Genomic DNA, 19,291 nt, shown 5'->3' with positions numbered 1-19,291 from the left:
GGACATATAACAACTTACACCATTGGTCTGTTTTACTAGTTATAACAAAGAAATCCTAACCATAGCCCGATGTAACACGGTGTTACTTTCAAATATGATTAGATTGCTACAGTATTGTTTTAGTACTGCAAAGTTATCTGCTCTAGTAAGCGGGGTATTGGTTGTTTCATCATTAGTTTACGTCAGACAATTAAATCGATTTCGCGTGATGTTACTCTCACATGTCAAATAGATACCTGCTCACAAGAACAGGTAACTCTTTGTATTACGGAATGATGTTACTCTCACACACATATGACGTTCAAATGAATACCTGCTCACAAGAACAGGTAACTCTCTGTATTACGGAATGATGTCACTCTCACACACATATGATGTTCAAATAAATACCTGCTCACAAGAACAGGTAACTCTCTGTATTACGGAATGATGTTACTCTCACATGTCAAATGAATACCTGCTCACAAGAACAGGTAATAATGACTGACATAATGACGGATTAGCATGAATAGATATAAATGTATATATGTAATATACATTTTGTAAACATGTGCAATGTACAATATCAAAAATCAAAAATATCATATCATAATACATTACCAAACAATAATTTTACGGATGATACCTGTGTTTGTTTATTAGTGAGTGTTTGTGTTAGTATGTATATATATCTATGTTGTATGAAACAGGTGATGTCTATTTTTGTTGTATTTTCCCTCTCGCTTCATCAGCTTTTAATTTGAATTAAGATTTCATTACGATGTCGGTATTTTCATTGTACTTTTTGCGCTTTGCTTGAAATTCATATAATCTAGATTGTATAAAACACTTTTATATGTGAATGTTATTGTATTCACTAACTTGTCTATTTTCTTTATTCATCACATTGTTATGTACTCGTACACACAGTGGCGGAGTTTTTAGAAACATTATATGTACTATTGTTGGGAATTACGAAGTTCGACAAGTTTGTATATGAAATAAATCAATTATCAGGAATTCTTGAGCTGTTTAATAAATTTTAATAAATGGTAATGACATTTGTTTCTAGAAAGTCATCTATCTATAGTTCTGCATTAGTTAGCCTACGCATGCCAAGTTTCAGTTCATTTGAATAGCGGAACGATTAAGATTATAAACAATTTATGTGAACAACACACTCTTTTGAAATGTACCAGAATTGAAATTTATGACTTTGTTTGTTATGGGGGATGATACATCTTGTGTATCTTGACATATTCACGGTCAAATTTCCGATACTTACTTGAGGTTCTTAACAACTCTTACACGACCTAGAAGGGCGAAACAGCTTTACGATGCAGTTTAATAGTTTGACAACATTGCATATTATTCGAGATTTGTATGAAAACTTTATCCACTTGTGTTTTTTTTATTATTTTAAATAAGATTGATTAACAAAATCTTGTTTTCAAGGGATTTTCATATAACGAATCCGATAGAGATACGGACTATAGTTTTGCAGTTTAAATTTACATTGTGTATTCAACAACAGTCAGCGTGAGTAAATGGAAAGGGACAGTGACACATAGGAACCAGTTTATGAACACAACATTGATATGAACCACGTCAATTAAGAGTCTTCCTCCAGTGTCCCCAATGTCAGTCATTTGCACTTACATCATGCACGGAGCCATGAAATATCGTCATTAGTTTTTAATCTTGTTCAATACGAGTCTGTGTTATCTTTGGAAATTCGAAGACGGGTTCCTTCCATGAGGGATGTATGTTCCATGCACGTAAAATACAACATGTTTCCGAGATAATTCCGTAAACAGAGTGTTAGTCTAGTAACCCAGACATCCCAAGTTTAATACCTACTAAAAGTACTAGGGGAAAAACAATCATCTCTGTTGTATCATGGAAACTGTCCTAGGACACATGCCATCTCCCAATATGACACTGTCCTGGGACACATGTCATCTCCCAATATGACACTGTCCTGGGACACATGTCATCTCTCAATATGACACTGTCCTAGGACACATGCCATCTCTCAATATGACACTGTCCTAGGACACATGTCATCTCCCAATATGACACTGTCCTGGGACACATGTCATCTCTCAATATGACACTGTCCTAGGACACATGCCATTTCTCAATATGACACTGTCCAAGGACACATGCCATCTCCCAATATGACACTGTCCTAGGACACATGCCATCTCCCAATATGACACTATACTAGGACACATGCCATCTCCCAATATGACACTGTCCTGGGACACACACCATCTCCCAATATGACACTGTCCTGGGACAAACACCATCTCCCAATATGACAGAAATATAAGAAACACTGGGATTCAATACAATGAGCTAACAACATTACCAATCATAGCTACAAAAATAGCTGACAACAATACTATATTCCTGAGTAGGAGGCTGTGTATTAGTAATATTATTATATAGATCTCTACTTCAAGTTTTTGGGAAAAGTCATTAATTAAGGACAGTATGACAACCATTAAGTACGATATGTAATTATTTATTGAGATTAATACGATAAAACACAAAGATCAGATTAGCTAGTAACATCAACACATGCCAGCTACAGTTTTCGATTTCACCAAGACAGATTCTAAACGTTTAAAGAAGCGACAGAGTTAAATAGATTTTAGCGCGCAATCATTTAACTGTTGGGTATATCAGTATACACTGTAACTTACTCCTACTGCAGACAAGGGATGATCAAACAACACTAACACTAAACCTTGATGTCAACAATATCATTCGTCTATACAAAAATCCTATTCAGCATGATGGTGATATAAAGATGCAAGAAAGACGGAAGAGTTGTATGCCTTCCCCACATGAAGGATTTTTCAGGACATGGGTATTCATATGATCTATACATTCCTGTTGCGGCCTGCAAAAGAAAAAACATGTTTACAAAAAATAATAATAATAATTCCACAATTTTTTTAACTAAGATTAAGAGTTAAGTTAGCTCTCTACCTTTGATGCCTTTTTGACAAGAACTTATTTAGTGCTGCTGAAGATTAAATTTCCATTGCGTATATATTCATCCTCGATACTCCAGGGGTTACACGCACTATCGCTCTCTCATCCTCGATACTGCAGGGGTTACACTCACTATTGCTCATTGCATCCCTGGAACATGTCATGGCAAAATGGAAGGGTTCCATATTTGACACCTTGTGGACAAGACTAGTATGATTCTTTGATGTACATCAAACAAATCTGGACGTAATGACTTTGAAATTGGGTGTCGCTCCTTTGTAATCTTCTAAGGAGTGTATCAACCTGTGATTAGTAAGTTCTGGAACCCACTATAGACCAATTAAATTACTTTGCTTGTGCCTTCAAGTTTTCCATGACATGTTCCATAGATGTAGAGAGCAATACCGACTTATCCACTGGAGTAAAAATAGAGGATGGTGTATATACTGGACGAATTTTTGGGCTAAAATAACAAAAATGGCCTTTATACCTTCTTCGACTCTGCAGGCCTGAAGACCTCAAGAAGGCCGTTAGAGTCTGAGAACAATGTTGAGTTTATGTTATTCTATTCCAATTATTCCTCCTTCTACCTCATTTTGATTGCTAATACGACATTTTCTATACTTACACTTCCTTCTGTATATGAAGAACGCGATACCGATTGCTAATACGACGAATCCAACACAAGGTCCAATGATGACACTGAAACAAAGTGTATTTATCAGGGAACAAATAGAGTAAAAATGAATCAAGGATGCACCCTCTCTTTTAACCGTTTAAATCCAAAAACAGATAAATAAGTCATTCCATGTTGCTGCTCATGTCTGACTGATGGAGCACCGCTTAGATAATGTCAGTTTAACACGAAACAATAATAAATACATAGTACTGAACAGCTGATATGACCTTTATAGGACGTATTACTTTTTACATTTATAGCAAATCGATGTGCCGTTTTAGAATTTCTGAAAAAGTTCACTGACAAATAAAAAATATGATTTTGAGATCTCCTTATGTATTCAAACCTGAAATACAAATTTCTGACTTCGTTACTACTTACAGTATCAAGCACAACGAACATTCATTATTGAATAATAGAAAAAATAGCAGTTTTACTCTGACGAGATGATCCTTGTACTTTTCGATCATAAAACTGGAAATTTGGAAGCGATTATTTTTTGTTGCCGTATATTTGTATAGTTTCTGTACCCTTTTAGAGGTTTGTAACGTAACAGGTGTGTTTGTATCAATAAATAATTAGTCTTCCGTTGTAAACCTTGATGTGTAGATGCTATTTGTTTTGGAAACTCATTCGGACAACATGTGGAGATTTTTGTAGCAATAATGGCTTTCGTAAGATTTGTTTAAGTCTATATCAGAACGTTATTTTTATTCAAGATTTTACTAAAGACACACAACTGATTAGCACCTTTCAGGACGCGTCAGTGATGCTAGGGTCTAATGCCTAGAGGCGAGTTAAGAATATCTAAAATGATCACAAGAAAAGTCAAAACCTAAATTGATGGGTACACTAGCTCGAAAATTCAATATTTGTAATTTTCATATACCTGAGAATGAAGAGTAACGTCAAGTTCATGTGTACATTCTGGAACATGTCATCAATGAAAATGTGACAAGCAGGTAATGGCAAACCTCAGGGACTTTAAGTCCACATACAATGTCTGCCAAGGTAATGTTCTAACTTTACAATGACAAAATGGAACCCAATGCCATAAATCTGAAGTTATTCGTTCCAACATTTCTAACATTAAGATAAGTAATATCTATATTGGCAAAATTCTTTCACAAACAATTTATATCCAACTTCTCAATTACCATTCTATGGTTACACTGGGTCCTATCGAAAAAAGCAACGAACATCTTAAAATAAAAAATCGTTTATAGTAGTAAATGAAATATATAGTGGATCTCACACGAGTTTCCATCTAAATGAGACTTATGAACGAGTTTTTTTTCATTTTATTGAGCCTCAACGAGGTAAAATGAGAAATTCGTAACGCGTGTCATAAAGTCCATAAACTATGGCAACGAATATACGACTGTGTTTATATATGTATTGCATTGTTGATATTCTTGTACAAACATTCGTGAAAACAGCATTTTATCAAATTGGTACTTAAATCAGAAATATTTCGTTCTTTACTTTTTTGTGATGTCACAATGCATATGAAGTCTCAAAGGAAACAATGACAACTTACAGCTGTCGTTTGTCACATTACACATGTTAAATAACTGTGCAATAGGGATTATAACACTGACAACATTGTAGTTATATGATATATACCCATAACTGATGCACGTGCCTGATCCAGTACACATGTACCCATCCTCACAACAAAAGGGCGTGTCTTTACAGCAGTGATAACCAGTCAGCAAACACTCAGAATCAGACGTACATACATCTAGCTGACCTGGCAGGCGAAAAATAAACACCAGTGTAGCTTAATGTAAACAAATGCATATCTACAAAGTAAGGAAAAAAGACAGAAAATATACGTTGTCATCATGTACTTAATTTCTGGGTCTTAAAATACACATTGTCATCATGTAATTAATTTCTAGATCTTAAAATACACATTGCCATCATGTAATTAATTTCTAGGTATTAAAATACACATTGCCATCATGTAATTAATTTCTAGGTATTAAAATACACATTGCCATCATGTAATTAATTTCTAGGTATTAAAATACACATTGCCATCATGTAATTAATTTCTAGGTTTTAAAATACACATTGCTATCATGTCATTAATTTCTAGATCTTAAGACACACATTGCCATCATGTAATTAATTTCTAGGTATTAAAATACACATTGCCATCATGTAATTAATTTCTAGGTATTAAAATACACATTGCCATCATGTAATTAATTTCTAGGTCTTAAAATACACATTGCCATCATGTAATTAATTTCTAGGTATTAAAATACACATTGCCATCATGTAATTAATTTCTAGATCTTAAGATACACATTGCCATCATGTAATTAATTTCTAGGTTTTAAAATACACATTGCTATCATGTCATTAATTTCTAGATCTTAAGACACACATTGCCATCATGTAATTAATTTCTAGGTATTAAAATACACATTGCCATCATGTAATTAATTTCTAGGTTTTAAAATACACATTGCTATCATGTCATTAATTTCTAGGTATTAAAATACACATTGCCATCATGTAATTAATTTCTAGGTATTAAAATACACATTGCCATAATGTAATTAATTTCTAGGTCTTAAAATACACATTGCCATCATGTAATTAATTTCTAGATCTTAAGACACACATTGCCATCATGTAATTAATTTCTAGGTCTTAAAATACACATTGCTATCATGTCATTAATTTCTAGATCTTAAAATACGCATTGCCAACATGTAATTAATTTCTAGGACTTAAAATACACGTTGTAACCATGTGATTGATATCTAGGTTTTAAAATCCACATCGCCAGCCTGTGATTAAATGTATAAAGGATTGTTATCATAGCTCCACTGGCGGTACAGAACCAGTATAAAGAATTGTTATCATAGCTCCACTGGCGGTACAGAATCAGTATAAAGAATTGTTATCATAGCTCCACTGGCGGTACAGAATCAGTATAAAGAATTGTTATCATAGCTCCACTGGCGGTACAGAATCAGTATAAAGAATTGTTATCATAGCTCCACTGGCGGTACAGAACCGGTATAAAGAATTGTTATCATAGCTCCACTGGCGGTACAGAATCAGTATAAAGAATTGTTATCATAGCTACACTGGCGGTACAGAACCAGTATAAAGAATTGTTATCATAGCTCCACTGGCGGTACAGAACCAGTATAAAGAATTGTTATCATAGCTACACTGGCGGTACAGAACAAGTATAAAGAATTGTTATCATAGCTCCACTGGCGGTACAGAATCAGTATAAATAATTGTTATCATAGCTCCACTGGCGGTACAGAATCAGTATAACGAATTGTTATCATAGCTCCACTGGCGGTACAGAATCAGTATAAAAAATTGTTATCATAGCTCCACTGGCGGTACAGAACCAGTATAAAGAATTGTTATCATAGCTCCACTGGCGGTACAGAACCAGTATAACGAATTGTTATCATAGCTACACTGGCGGTACAGAATCAGTATAAAGAACTGTTATCATAGCTCCACTGGCGGTACAGAACCAGTATAAAGAATTGTTATCATAGCTCCACTGGCGGTACAGAATCAGTATAAAGAACTGTTATCATAGCTCCACTGGCGGTACAGAATCAGTATAAAGAATTGTTATCATAGCTCCACTGGCGGTACAGAACCAGTATAAAGAATTGTTATCATAGCTCCACTGGCGGTACAGAATCAGTATAAAGAATTGTTATCATAGCTCCACTGGCGGTACAGAATCAGTATAAAGAACTGTTATCATAGCTCCACTGGCGGTACAGAACCAGTATACAGAACCAGTATAAAGAATTGTTATCATAGCTCCACTGGCGGTACAGAATCAGTATAAAGAATTGTTATCATAGCTCCACTGGCGGTACAGAACCAGTATAAAGAATTGTTATCATAGCTCCACTGGCGGTACAGAATCAGTCCACTGGCGGTACAGAATCAGTATAAAGAATTGTTATCATAGCTCCACTGGCGGTACAGAACCAGTATAAAGAATTGTTATCATAGCTCCACTGGCGGTACAGAATCAGTATAAAGAATTGTTATCATAGCTCCACTGGCGGTACAGAATCAGTATAAAAAATTGTTATCATAGCTCCACTGGCGGTACAGAACCAGTATAAAGAATTGTTATCATAGCTCCACTGGCGGTACAGAATCAGTATAAAGAATTGTTATCATAGCTACACTGTAGGTACAGAACCAGTATAAAGAATTGTTATCATAGCTCCACTGGCGGTACAGAATCAGTATAAAGAATTGTTATCATAGCTCCACTGGCGGTACAGAACCAGTATAAAGAAGTTAATTGTTACAGAACCAGTATAAAGAATTGTTATCATAGCTACACTGTCGGTACAGAATCAGTATAAAGAATTGTTATCATAGCTCCACTGGCGGTACAGAATCAGTATAAAGAATTGTTATCATAGCTCCACTGGCGGTACAGAATCAGTATAAAGAATTGTTATCATAGCTCCACTGGCGGTACAGAATCAGTATAAAGAATTGTTATCATAGCTCCACTGGCGGTACAGAATCAGTATAAAGAATTGTTATCATAGCTCCACTGCTCCACTGGCGGTACAGAATCAGTATAAAGAATTGTTATCATAGTTCCACTGGCGGTACAGAACCAGTATAAAGAATTGTTATCATAGCTCCACTGGCGGTACAGAATCAGTATAAAGAATTGTTATCATAGCTCCACTGGCGGTACAGAATCAGTATAAATAATTGTTATCATAGCTACACTGGCGGTACAGAACCAGTATAAAGAATTGTTATCATAGCTCCACTGGCGGTACAGAATCAGTATAAAGAATTGTTATCATAGCTCCACTGGCGGTACAGAACCAGTATAAAGAATTGTTATCATAGCTCCACTGGCGGTACAGAACCAGTATAAAGAATTGTTATCATAGCTCCACTGGTGGTACAGAACCAGTATAACGAATGGTGATAAAACCACGGAAATCAAATTTGCTGCTAATGATAAACGTTATCTACAGTATATCAGGGGAATATAGGGAAATATTTATTCTGGTCAGTATTTGGACTTTGTTTGAGATAAAACCTAAATTCTCATCTTTGTTGATGTCCTATGAAGACAAATTAAGCAAGACCCAAAACAGATTCTTTAACATATACTATATAGAACGTTATGTTCCAGTTCATTTGTTTAGATTGTTTTTGCATGTGAATCTAGCAAAGTTCTAAATTTACTATATTATGCGCAGGTTTTGATTCCTTATAAGATAAAGTTTCATTTGTTCCAAAAGTAGATATTTTATTCCACCTGTAAACCTCGAATGTGAGTGTATTGATACAATGCCACAAACGCCTTTTTTGGGAGCATTCTTATGAAAAAGGGAAAGCTGTAAAGTGAAGGTTTGATAGGAAATGAAATAATAAATACGTATAAAACCAGTAAATTAACATAACTATCTACAGGAGAAAGAGAATCAATGAAAGTCCAGCGATACACTCCGTCTCGAACATAAACAAAATCGATTTCAAACATGACAAGTATGAACGAGGCAAATATACCGAGACAGTGGAACAAGTACGAGGATAGTAAGACATTGTGTTTCTAGTGTCAATATGTTTTCATAGATTAAAACTAAGGTTAATATAATACAAGCGAAACGTCGCTGAAATTGTCTGCGGAAATTTAGTAGCATCATGATGGTCCAATATCAATAATTCATTTAATGACGTCACTAATTCTGGATATTTAGTGATATCAACCATTTGAATTAGTGGTATTTTTATTGCCATCAAACAACCGGGATTAGGCACAAGTTAAAACAACTTACTGACGCCTTCTCCCGAAAACAGTACATTAATCAACATATTTTCAATATAATAGACTTAAAGTTTGGTAATCAAAATAAATATATATCAAAACAGAGGGGAGTTGAAAAAAATGGAAAAGAATAGAGAAAGATTAACAGAGCCAGGGAAAAAGCAAAGATGAGAATATGATTATGAACAACGTATAAGCATATATTTTTATCTGCCATTGACCTTAAAACCGATTAGTGTTTTTTTTATAAAGGTATCAATACTTAATTTCATGATACCAATAATTCGATCTTTACTCCTTAAAAGTTCCTGTGTGATGATGGAGGGTTGATAAGGTTTTCAGTAACCATGCGGTATGAAAACGGCCTACATTGAACCACACTTATCACTCCGCATTATATACTGGCAAACATAATTTGTATTGAAGAAATAAGTTTTAAGAAAAATAACTATTTATAATTACCAAAATACCAACTTGCAATGTGTTGTTTATTCTAGAATACATGCTTCATTTATGTCAATTAAAGCATTGAAAATAATTTCAGGATTTGCCCGTTAAAATCCATATGTCTTTAAACTTCGATAAAACAGACAAAACAATAGAAGAAAACAATAAATTAAAAATAACAAAAAAGATGAAAAACAAAAACACAGTTGTACTGTGTAATACAGTATTCACTTTTAAAACTTTCCCTTGGATACTATGTCCCCTATGTCTCTTAATGAAATCGAAAAAAAATGAATGAAAAGATGAACGTGCAATAACGAGCGGTTTGCTTGTATCGGCTTTCCGTTAATATCAATTATTTTCCAACTGACCATTTAATATGAAGTTTGAGTGATAAATGGTTAAATGGTTGCTTTGAGTTTATACAAGAAACATCAGAACAGAACTACTGCTCGTTCAATCTAAGGAAAAGTCTCATAAAATCGAATGTGGAAATCTATATAGTTGTTTCCATGCGATATTCAAAAGTAGATAAATATAAAATAGAACTTACCTAAAGCAGCTGGGAAAAGGACTGCTACGAATGATATTAATATAAAACTGTTCATGTCTGTTGTTAGAGGCGGTGTTTCGGGAGTACTAAGATCTTCTATCGTCAGCTGACTAGTACGTGACCAGGATCAGACATGTACTGACACATACTAAACGTCATAACTATTTCACAATAAAGTCGTGGTCTTTCGAATTAATAACGGGAGTGTAAGCGTTTTAAATCTATGCATAGCATGTATTCATTTAAATGTTAGAAGATAGAAATGATGAACCAGGTGTAGGAGTTCGGATAGGTAAGTGTACAATAAAGCGTGTGTTTGTGTGTTCGTGCGCGCGCGTGCGTGTAAGGGGGGTGGGAAGTGTGTGTGTGTGAAAGGGGGGATTGTTCATTTTGGATGTGAATATGTTCAGAATTATAAAGAATCGTGACAAATTACATTATTGATGCTATATAATTTCAAATTGCCGATTCAAATAAATAAAGTATAGAAAAAAAGAGCAAGTAACATTACAACATAATCATAAAAAGGCTTGGGAAATCAAGCATTCCACGATACGCCCTGAAATTATTCGTCAATTGGAAAGACTGTTGTGGAAAAAATACACAATAGAAAAATAACGAAATGTCAACAGAATCTAGAATTCAATAGAACGAGGGCAAAATATTAACAAAACAAAGAATAACACATAAAGAGAATCATATCAATCCAAGGCATACATGCAACGCACACATTCAGCTTCATTTCTAACAAAGAATTAAAACTTCCCGATAGTCTTATCTTCTCTGGAAAAAGTAGACAATTTGTAGGTGGGCCTAATTATTTCTGTATGTAGTAAATATAATCGTGTTTGAAGAAAAGTGTTACAATATGTTTTATCAGCAGGCGCCATAATATATCTTCACCATGCATATCGTCAGGTGTTGTTTCAATATCACATATTCATTTAATATTTTAAGCTACCGGCTCTTTTGAGAATGGCAGAATAAATGGATTAATCCACACTGCATGAGAATCCTGCTCAGTGCGCTGTCGTTTCACTTTCTATCTGACATTCTATGGAATCCATTGATATTTTGAAATGGATATGCACATTTATGGAAGGGGCTTTTCGAAATTTGTGCCCTTCATGAAAGCTCTCGTAGCTGACGTTTTGTGTAATACTTTAATTGTGTCCAGTTGGGCCATGGTCTACATTACAACAATGTTATTTTAGCGTGTTTATATCAACATACATATAAGTTGCTCACTTCATCTTTTTGTGGGTAAGAATGTACATTATGCCTCCATTGTATGACCACAGAAGGTGACTAAATTTGGGATTATGATATTCTCTCTTCTTTATACCCCACTATGTCCTAATGCCTCGTCATTGTCTCACTTTAGGTCTTTTATTGAACATTCGCGCTTGTGAGAAAGACTTTCAGTTCTTTAATATGTTTTGCAGCTAACGTCATTGCATGGATTGACCAAGTTTTACATGGTGGGTATCGTCGGTGAAGTAGAAGACGTTTACTCTTTGGGAACACCTGGTCTTACTCGCCTTATGCTTTCAGGAATCTCCGTGTAAATCTTTCTTTTTCCATATTTTGCCCTAGTTTTATGGGATTTGTGTTTTGATTATGATTATGTTAACATGTTGGTATTTCCGTCTTGTTTTTTCGTTCGCCTGTGTGAGGAAGATTTAATGTTCAGTCCCAATGCTTTACAAGTCATTAATATTGTACCCAATCCTATCTGCTTGATGATCTAATTTTAAATGGGCTGAGCAATCAAATCGCGCCAAGTCCGATGTCAGCAGAGATCAGAGTGAGGGATTCTGTCAATATGTCCAAGACATAATATTTCGGTGACACTTTAAACAGTGACCCCTCAGATAAATCTGTGCCGGCTTTGAAGTTTGTAAATATGTTGACAGTAACTCTCTTTCGCGGGACCTCCAGACTATCATGACCGATATATAGTGTGTCATCTCAAAGTCCTTGTCAGAAATTAGAGGGATGTTGACTTCTTGATCAGTTATCGCGACCGAGTTGACATACATACAGTGTAGTTCTCGATAAGATACATTCATCTTAATTTACAATCCTCCCACTTAATCTCAAGAAGATGAAATAATTAAGCTATATCCTTTTTGGTGTTTGTTTCCGAATATCAAGAGAACTTCAATGTCTGGAGTTGACTCCTTGTCAAAAGTAAAAACGTCCTGACTATGTATTGATATTGTTATTTAGATTTACCACAATCAGAAAATCATGACGTGGCATCAAATCATAATCCAAATTCAAATTCAATAAAACTAGGGATAAATAAATAAAAAAACAGAAAAGTTTTACGCGCAGACTCCTGAAAAAGTACAAGGAGAATAAGACCAGGTGAACCGAAAGAGTAAGCGCCTTCCGATTGGTCAATCCAAGTGAGTGTCAGTCTCTCAAATGGTATACAAGGTATACAACAACGTAATTAACAGGCAAGTTTTATCAACCTGCATCTTTTGAGACACTGGGCTATGAGTTTATCAGTCAGCTGACGACTTCTTGTACGAAAATTGTGATGATGGTAACAGGCCTTTGAATATCGAATCAACTGTGACGTGTAAACACCAAAGGCTGGGGATGCAGGAATGTTGTTATCCAGAAATTCACGATAGAGATAATGATTTGATCATGGTTATCATACAGCTTCATGGAAAGCTGTCCATCCACGCTGGTTTCGTTGTAAGAAAATATCGAGATAACCGGCTGATTTAATCTCCCGTGTTCTCGATTTCTGATTCCTGTGGATATAAACGATAGACGTGGTAATGAAATTTCTTATCACTTTAAAGACTTTATCAATATGTATGGAAGTGAAATTAAACGACTTTGTAAGATCTCTTTGTGACCTGTATAGGTGCACTCTTCCATAATTAAGGTTTGTATGAAAACAAATATAGTCAACAAAGGGCTACAGTTAGTTCTCTTAGGTATACCAGTAACTTGTTGGAATATCCTATCAACAAACTCGACGAAGGTGTCGTCAACTAGAAACCTGGCCCATTTTTATGATGATTTGAACGCAAGTTTCACGAAAATCGTGGCGATACCAACAACTGTTTTTGAATTCGTATGAGGATTAAATTTGGCCTGTTTTCGGATTTAATATCCTGCATTTTTGTTTGGTACGATCATTGCCTTACGTACTTATAGCATCTATGGCGGTTAAAGAACAACCTCTCTATGTATTTCACGTGAGTGTGTGTTTGTGGGAGCCTGTGATATGGTGGTGTAATGTATGTCAGGTGAGTGTAAGTGCTGAGTGTTTGTGGGAGCCTGTGATATGGTGGTGTAATGTATGTCAGGTGAGTGTAAGTGCTGAGTGTGTGTTTGTGGGAGCCTGTGATATGGTGGTGTAATGTATGTCAGGTGAGTGTAAGTGCTGAGTGTTTGTGGGAGTCTGTGATATGGTGGTGTAATGTATGTCAGGTGAGTGTAAGTGCTGAGTGTTTGTGGGAGCCTGTGATATGGTGGTGTAATGTATGTCAGGTGAGTGTAAGTGCTGAGTGTTTGTGGGAGTCTGTGATATGGTGGTGTAATGTATGTCAGGTGAGTGTAAGTGCTGAGTGTTTGTGGGAGTCTGTGTTATGGTGGTGTAATGTATGTCAGGTGAGTGTAAGTGCTGAGTGTTTGTGGGAGCCTGTGATATGGTGGTGTAATGTATGCCATGTAAGTATAAAGTCTCCTGATGACAGCGACTAGTATATAGTGCTATCACCCTGAAGTGTACTGTCGAACGTCCCCAGCAGGATGTTACAAAGGTCATATTACAGTGAAAGCTTGCAAACAGAATGTTGAGATCACCATCATCTGACGATGGGCTTTTCAAATCGCCATTTGTTTGGGATATGCCCGAATGACCTAAACAATTAATCTGATTATAACTATAGAGAAGTATTGATTGGATTTACAACAACTTTCTGTGCTAGATCTACCTTGGTTCTTAGTTATGGATGTTTAACTTTGGAATAATTTGAACAACGAAATGGTTAAATAGACGGTCACATTGAATTTGGTTGGAGTTTATTTAAAGCTACTTCTTGAGAAGTTCCGGATGGATTTTCATCTAATTCCAAAAGTATAAAGTACAAGAATATTTTTTCTCTTGTAGTAAGTGAAGTCCCATCTTAGTCTGTTATTGTGCCTGTTCAATTTTAAATACTGACCAGGAAATTAAAAGACAACTGTTGGACATCTTGAAGTTCGTTTTGGTTTTTGGTTGGGTTTTGTCAGTGGTATTTTTTAGAACTATTTGTGATAATGCTCAGAGTTATGTAAGTTCCACTACTTAAGTGTTTTGCAGTATGGGACAGATTATAATAACAAAAAATGCCACCTTGGATTACGACTGCTGTCGTTGTCTAACGCTATATCTTGAGAAATTTAGGACGGATACTTCTCAAATTTCATATGTACAGGTTTCCAATGGCCCTTAGATGAGCATATACACTTCTTTGCTGTAGGTCAAAGTTCAAAATGTAGGTCACAATGACCTGCTTATGATACATGAGACACTGCCATACCAAAATAAACAATTACCCCATGTATAAAGTTCCAGTGACGAGTAGTGTAGGAAATAGAGCTCAGATAAACCTTTACTTTGATAAATGTGAAAGGTGAAAGGTGAAAATGTAGATTAGAGAAACTTACTATGACAATAATACAATGCCTCACCTGATGAAACCATACCCCAAGTCTGACATTCCAGTAGCAGGAAGTTAGCAGATGGAACCCAATTAAGATAGAGAAAGGACCGACAGAAGACAGAAATACAGACAACATGCATCAGATTCAGGTGCTAAAGATTAACTTGATGTGTAGATAATTGATAAAAAAACAAGTCTTAATCATTATTTCACATTTATTCAATAATAACAACACTATTTGTTGACTTACAGACACAAGGCCCAAGTCATTAAAAACAGGAGACCACTGAAGTCACATGACTGTTGTCCATCAACAGAAGTCAGAGGATTCAGTCACATGATTGTGAGTCACAACCCTGTCAAAACATTAATCAAATACAATATACATCTGTAACCAAAACTGATAAAGTTTTTTTTCTTACAAAAAGCTAAAATAGATGTAAATATCTAATATATATTAAATAAAATACTTGCTTCAAAAGAAACTGACGACAGAAAATATTTCCAGACTTTGGTGTAATGTAAACAATGAACTCAAAATTCTTAAAATCAAATGTTTTATCACTATTACAATAGATGAAAGATGAAAGTAGGGAGAACAAAAATTAATACTTCATAAATATTTTTTTCTTCAAACTCACCACTTAAAAAAACTTCAATAATTCTTTTTGGCCCCCTTCAAAAAATTTTAGCACTTAAATGTGTAGAGTGACATTGATTGTTCTATGTCTAAGGTATCCTTAGTTACAAGTTATATGTGTGACATCTAGCAGAGTTATCTCCCTCTCCTTAGTAACAAGTAATATGCATGATAGCTACCTCCCTTACCTCATTATATGTGTAGTGTGATGAAGAGTTATCTCCCTTACCTTAGTAACAAGTAATATGCATGATAGCTACCTCCCTTACCTCATTATATGTGTAGTGTGGTGAAGAGTTATCTCCCTTATTTTAATTACACATTTAGAAGTGTGATATGATGAAATAATATATACATACACATGTATACCATAATGCCAAACTTTCATAAGCATAACTTCATAATAGATAAAAGCATCAGACCTGAGGGGAAGTAACTCTGTATATAACTACATAAAAGGACAGCAGAAAAAAGCTGGCATACCTAAACTGTCCTAATCCTTATTTGGACGGACATCCTCACATTATAAAATCTATTGGAGTACAGGTAGTCATACACACAATGTATTTAAATTAGGTACAAGTAGCCATTAGTGCTAAACACTCACATAAAAACTGAGAAAAAATATAAAAGGGAACAAATTGATGGTATGATTTTGAAGGCTTAGGAATATAACAGTGAACAGAGTTTACATGAATCAACAAGATTCACTGTTTCTATAAATAAGACATCAATGTTGGATTTCTCTGTATAATTAATATTATCAACAGAATTATCCTGATTGAAGTAAACATGTATGACATTTATATACTGTAAAAAACATGTGGTGAGGGAGGAAAATGTGATGATATAAACCTCTACAGTGATAAACATTAAACAGTAAGGGACAGAATCACGCAATGTTTGAACAAATCAACAATACAATATCACATGTTTCCATATAGTGCATATTGTTTATATATATATATAATGTACAATGGTTGTTAAATTTCAGCAGTTTCAGCTAAAATTTATACATTTTTAGTCTTAAAAATAAAATTTCCAAAATTACATAACCTTGAAAAAAATCACTATTCCAAACTACAGTTCATGTTAGACATGAAAGTTGTCTGACTTTGTTTGGTTGTGATTTTGTACTCAGCAGCGTCATTAACATCATCAATATCAACACCAAGTGAAATAGTTATGCAATTGCTTAACTTGGCAGTTGCACCAAAGATTTTGAAAAAAAAAAATGTTTCAGATCCAAAAAAATCTCCATATAAAACAGCTGCTCATTTTCACTGTTATGTACAGAGAAATAAAGTCCACAGAAATTCAAACCGATAATGACTGATTGCCATTTCATAATGGACACATAATAAGTTGCTGGATAATTGTGAGACAAACTTTGATGATTTGTTACGGCGTACTTGTTAAAAAACATATATCCCTGACATCATGCCATCAAGTTTATTATAGAATAAGGTTTGATAAACATGAAAATCAGGGATATAAAATCATGATTTCACAAATATATCAAAATCTTGTATTAAACCTAAACATATCTCTTTGTATAAGCATTATTATCACTGGTATCTGAGATCTGCTGTCAATGTTTACATGTTTCTTACAATCATTTCAACAGGAAACAGAACTTCAATAACATGCAGAGAACACAACATACACAGTGAAGTAAACAGAGAACATACATGTTTTAATAACAAGTTCAAAATATTTTGGTAAACATACCATAATTTTGTACTATATACTATATATAATACCATGTGTACAGCTGCTTCTCATTTTCTATTCAAAAATGTTTTTAAAAAAATTAATTATAATGCTTTCTATTCTTCAGCAGTTTCCCACATATAATAATATAACTACTTATTCTTCAGCAGTTTCCCACATATAATATATTACTCCCTAATTCTTCAGCAGTTTCCCACATATAATATATTACTTCCTAATTCTTCAGCAGTTTCCCACATGTAACATATAACTACTTATTCTTCAGCAGTTTCCCACATGTATTATATAACTATTATTCTTCAGCAGTTTCCCACATATAATATATTACTCCCTAATTCTTCAGCAGTTTCCCACATATAATATATTACTTCCTAATTCTTCAGCAGTTTCCCACATATAATATATTACTTCCTAATTCTTCAGCAGTTTCCCACATGTAACATATAACTACTTATTCTTCAGCAGTTTCCCACATGTATTATATAACTACTTATTCTTCAGCAGTTTCCCACATGTAACATATAACTACTTATTCTTCAGCAGTTTCCCACATATAATAATATAACTACTTATTCTTCAGCAGTTTCCCACATATAATATATTACTTCCTAATTCTTCAGCAGTTTCCCACATGTAACATATAACTACTTATTCTTCAGCAGTTTCCCACATGTATTATATAACTACTTATTCTTCAGCAGTTTCCCACATATAATATATTACTTCCTAATTCTTCAGCAGTTTCCCACATATAATATATTACTTCCTAATTCTTCAGCAGTTTCCCACATATAATATATTACTTCCTAATTCTTCAGCAGTTTCCCACATGTAACATATAACTACTTATTCTTCAGCAGTTTCCCACATGTATTATATAACTACTTATTCTTCAGCAGTTTCCCACATGTAACATATAACTACTTATTCTTCAGCAGTTTCCCACATATAATAATATAACTACTTATTCTTCAGCAGTTTCCCACATATAATATATTACTTCCTAATTCTTCAGCAGTTTCCCACATATAATATATTACTTCCTAATTCTTCAGCAGTTTCCCACATGTAACATATAACTACTTATTCTTCAGCAGTTTCCCACATATAATATATTACTTCCTCATTCTTCAGCAGTTTCCCACATATAATATATTACTCCCTAATTCTTCAGCAGTTTCCCACATATAGTATATTACTCCCTAATTCTTCAGCAGTTTGCCACATATAATATATTACTCCCTAATTCTTCAGCTGTTTCCCATATATAATATATTACTTCCTAATTATTCAGCAGTTTCCCACATGTATTATATAACTACTTATTCTTCAGCAGTTTCCCACATATAATATATTACTTCCTAATTCTTCAGCAGTTTCCCACATATAATATATTACTTCCTAATTCTTCAGCAGTTTCCCACATATAATATATTACTTCCTAATTCTTCAGCAGTTTCCCACATGTTATATTTTACTACCTTATACTTCAAGTTTCCAAAATGATGTATATAAGTTGCTTTACAGTCGACAAGCAGCATATATTCTACAGAGGAATAGTATACAGAATTTCAACCTGAAGTCATAAGGTTTCTGTTGTCAGCACAGCATCATATCAACAGTGAGGTTATAACATATCTTAACTCTCAGTATTCTGTAAGTGTGTGCAAGATTTACATCAGGTAATATCACAGACATTCGTAGAATAAGATAAAAATACAAAACTGACAGAGCTACAAAGTTTTCACATATT

General features: G+C 34.4%; 1 protein-coding gene across 1 annotated transcript; it reads right to left on the bottom strand.

The window, feature by feature from the left end:
* Positions 1–2,870: 2,870 nt before the first annotated feature.
* LOC132558104 (uncharacterized) lies at positions 2,871–10,540 on the bottom strand. The gene is made up of 4 exons (XM_060222631.1): positions 10,486–10,540; positions 5,291–5,417; positions 3,614–3,687; positions 2,871–2,890 (listed from the first exon to the last, which is right to left on the bottom strand). Exons 1-4 carry the CDS (start codon positions 10,538–10,540, stop codon positions 2,871–2,873), a joined length of 276 nt encoding a protein of 91 aa, XP_060078614.1.
* Positions 10,541–19,291: the final 8,751 nt, after the last annotated feature.

Source organism: Ylistrum balloti, unplaced genomic scaffold, assembly GCF_031769215.1.
Source record: "Ylistrum balloti isolate Yb309-2 unplaced genomic scaffold, AGI_CSIRO_Ybal_v1 Utg370758, whole genome shotgun sequence".
Taxonomy (NCBI): Eukaryota; Metazoa; Mollusca; class Bivalvia; order Pectinida; family Pectinidae; genus Ylistrum; species Ylistrum balloti.
Note: the sequence above shows the minus strand (reverse complement) of the source record. Positions and strands in the feature narration are given on the sequence as shown.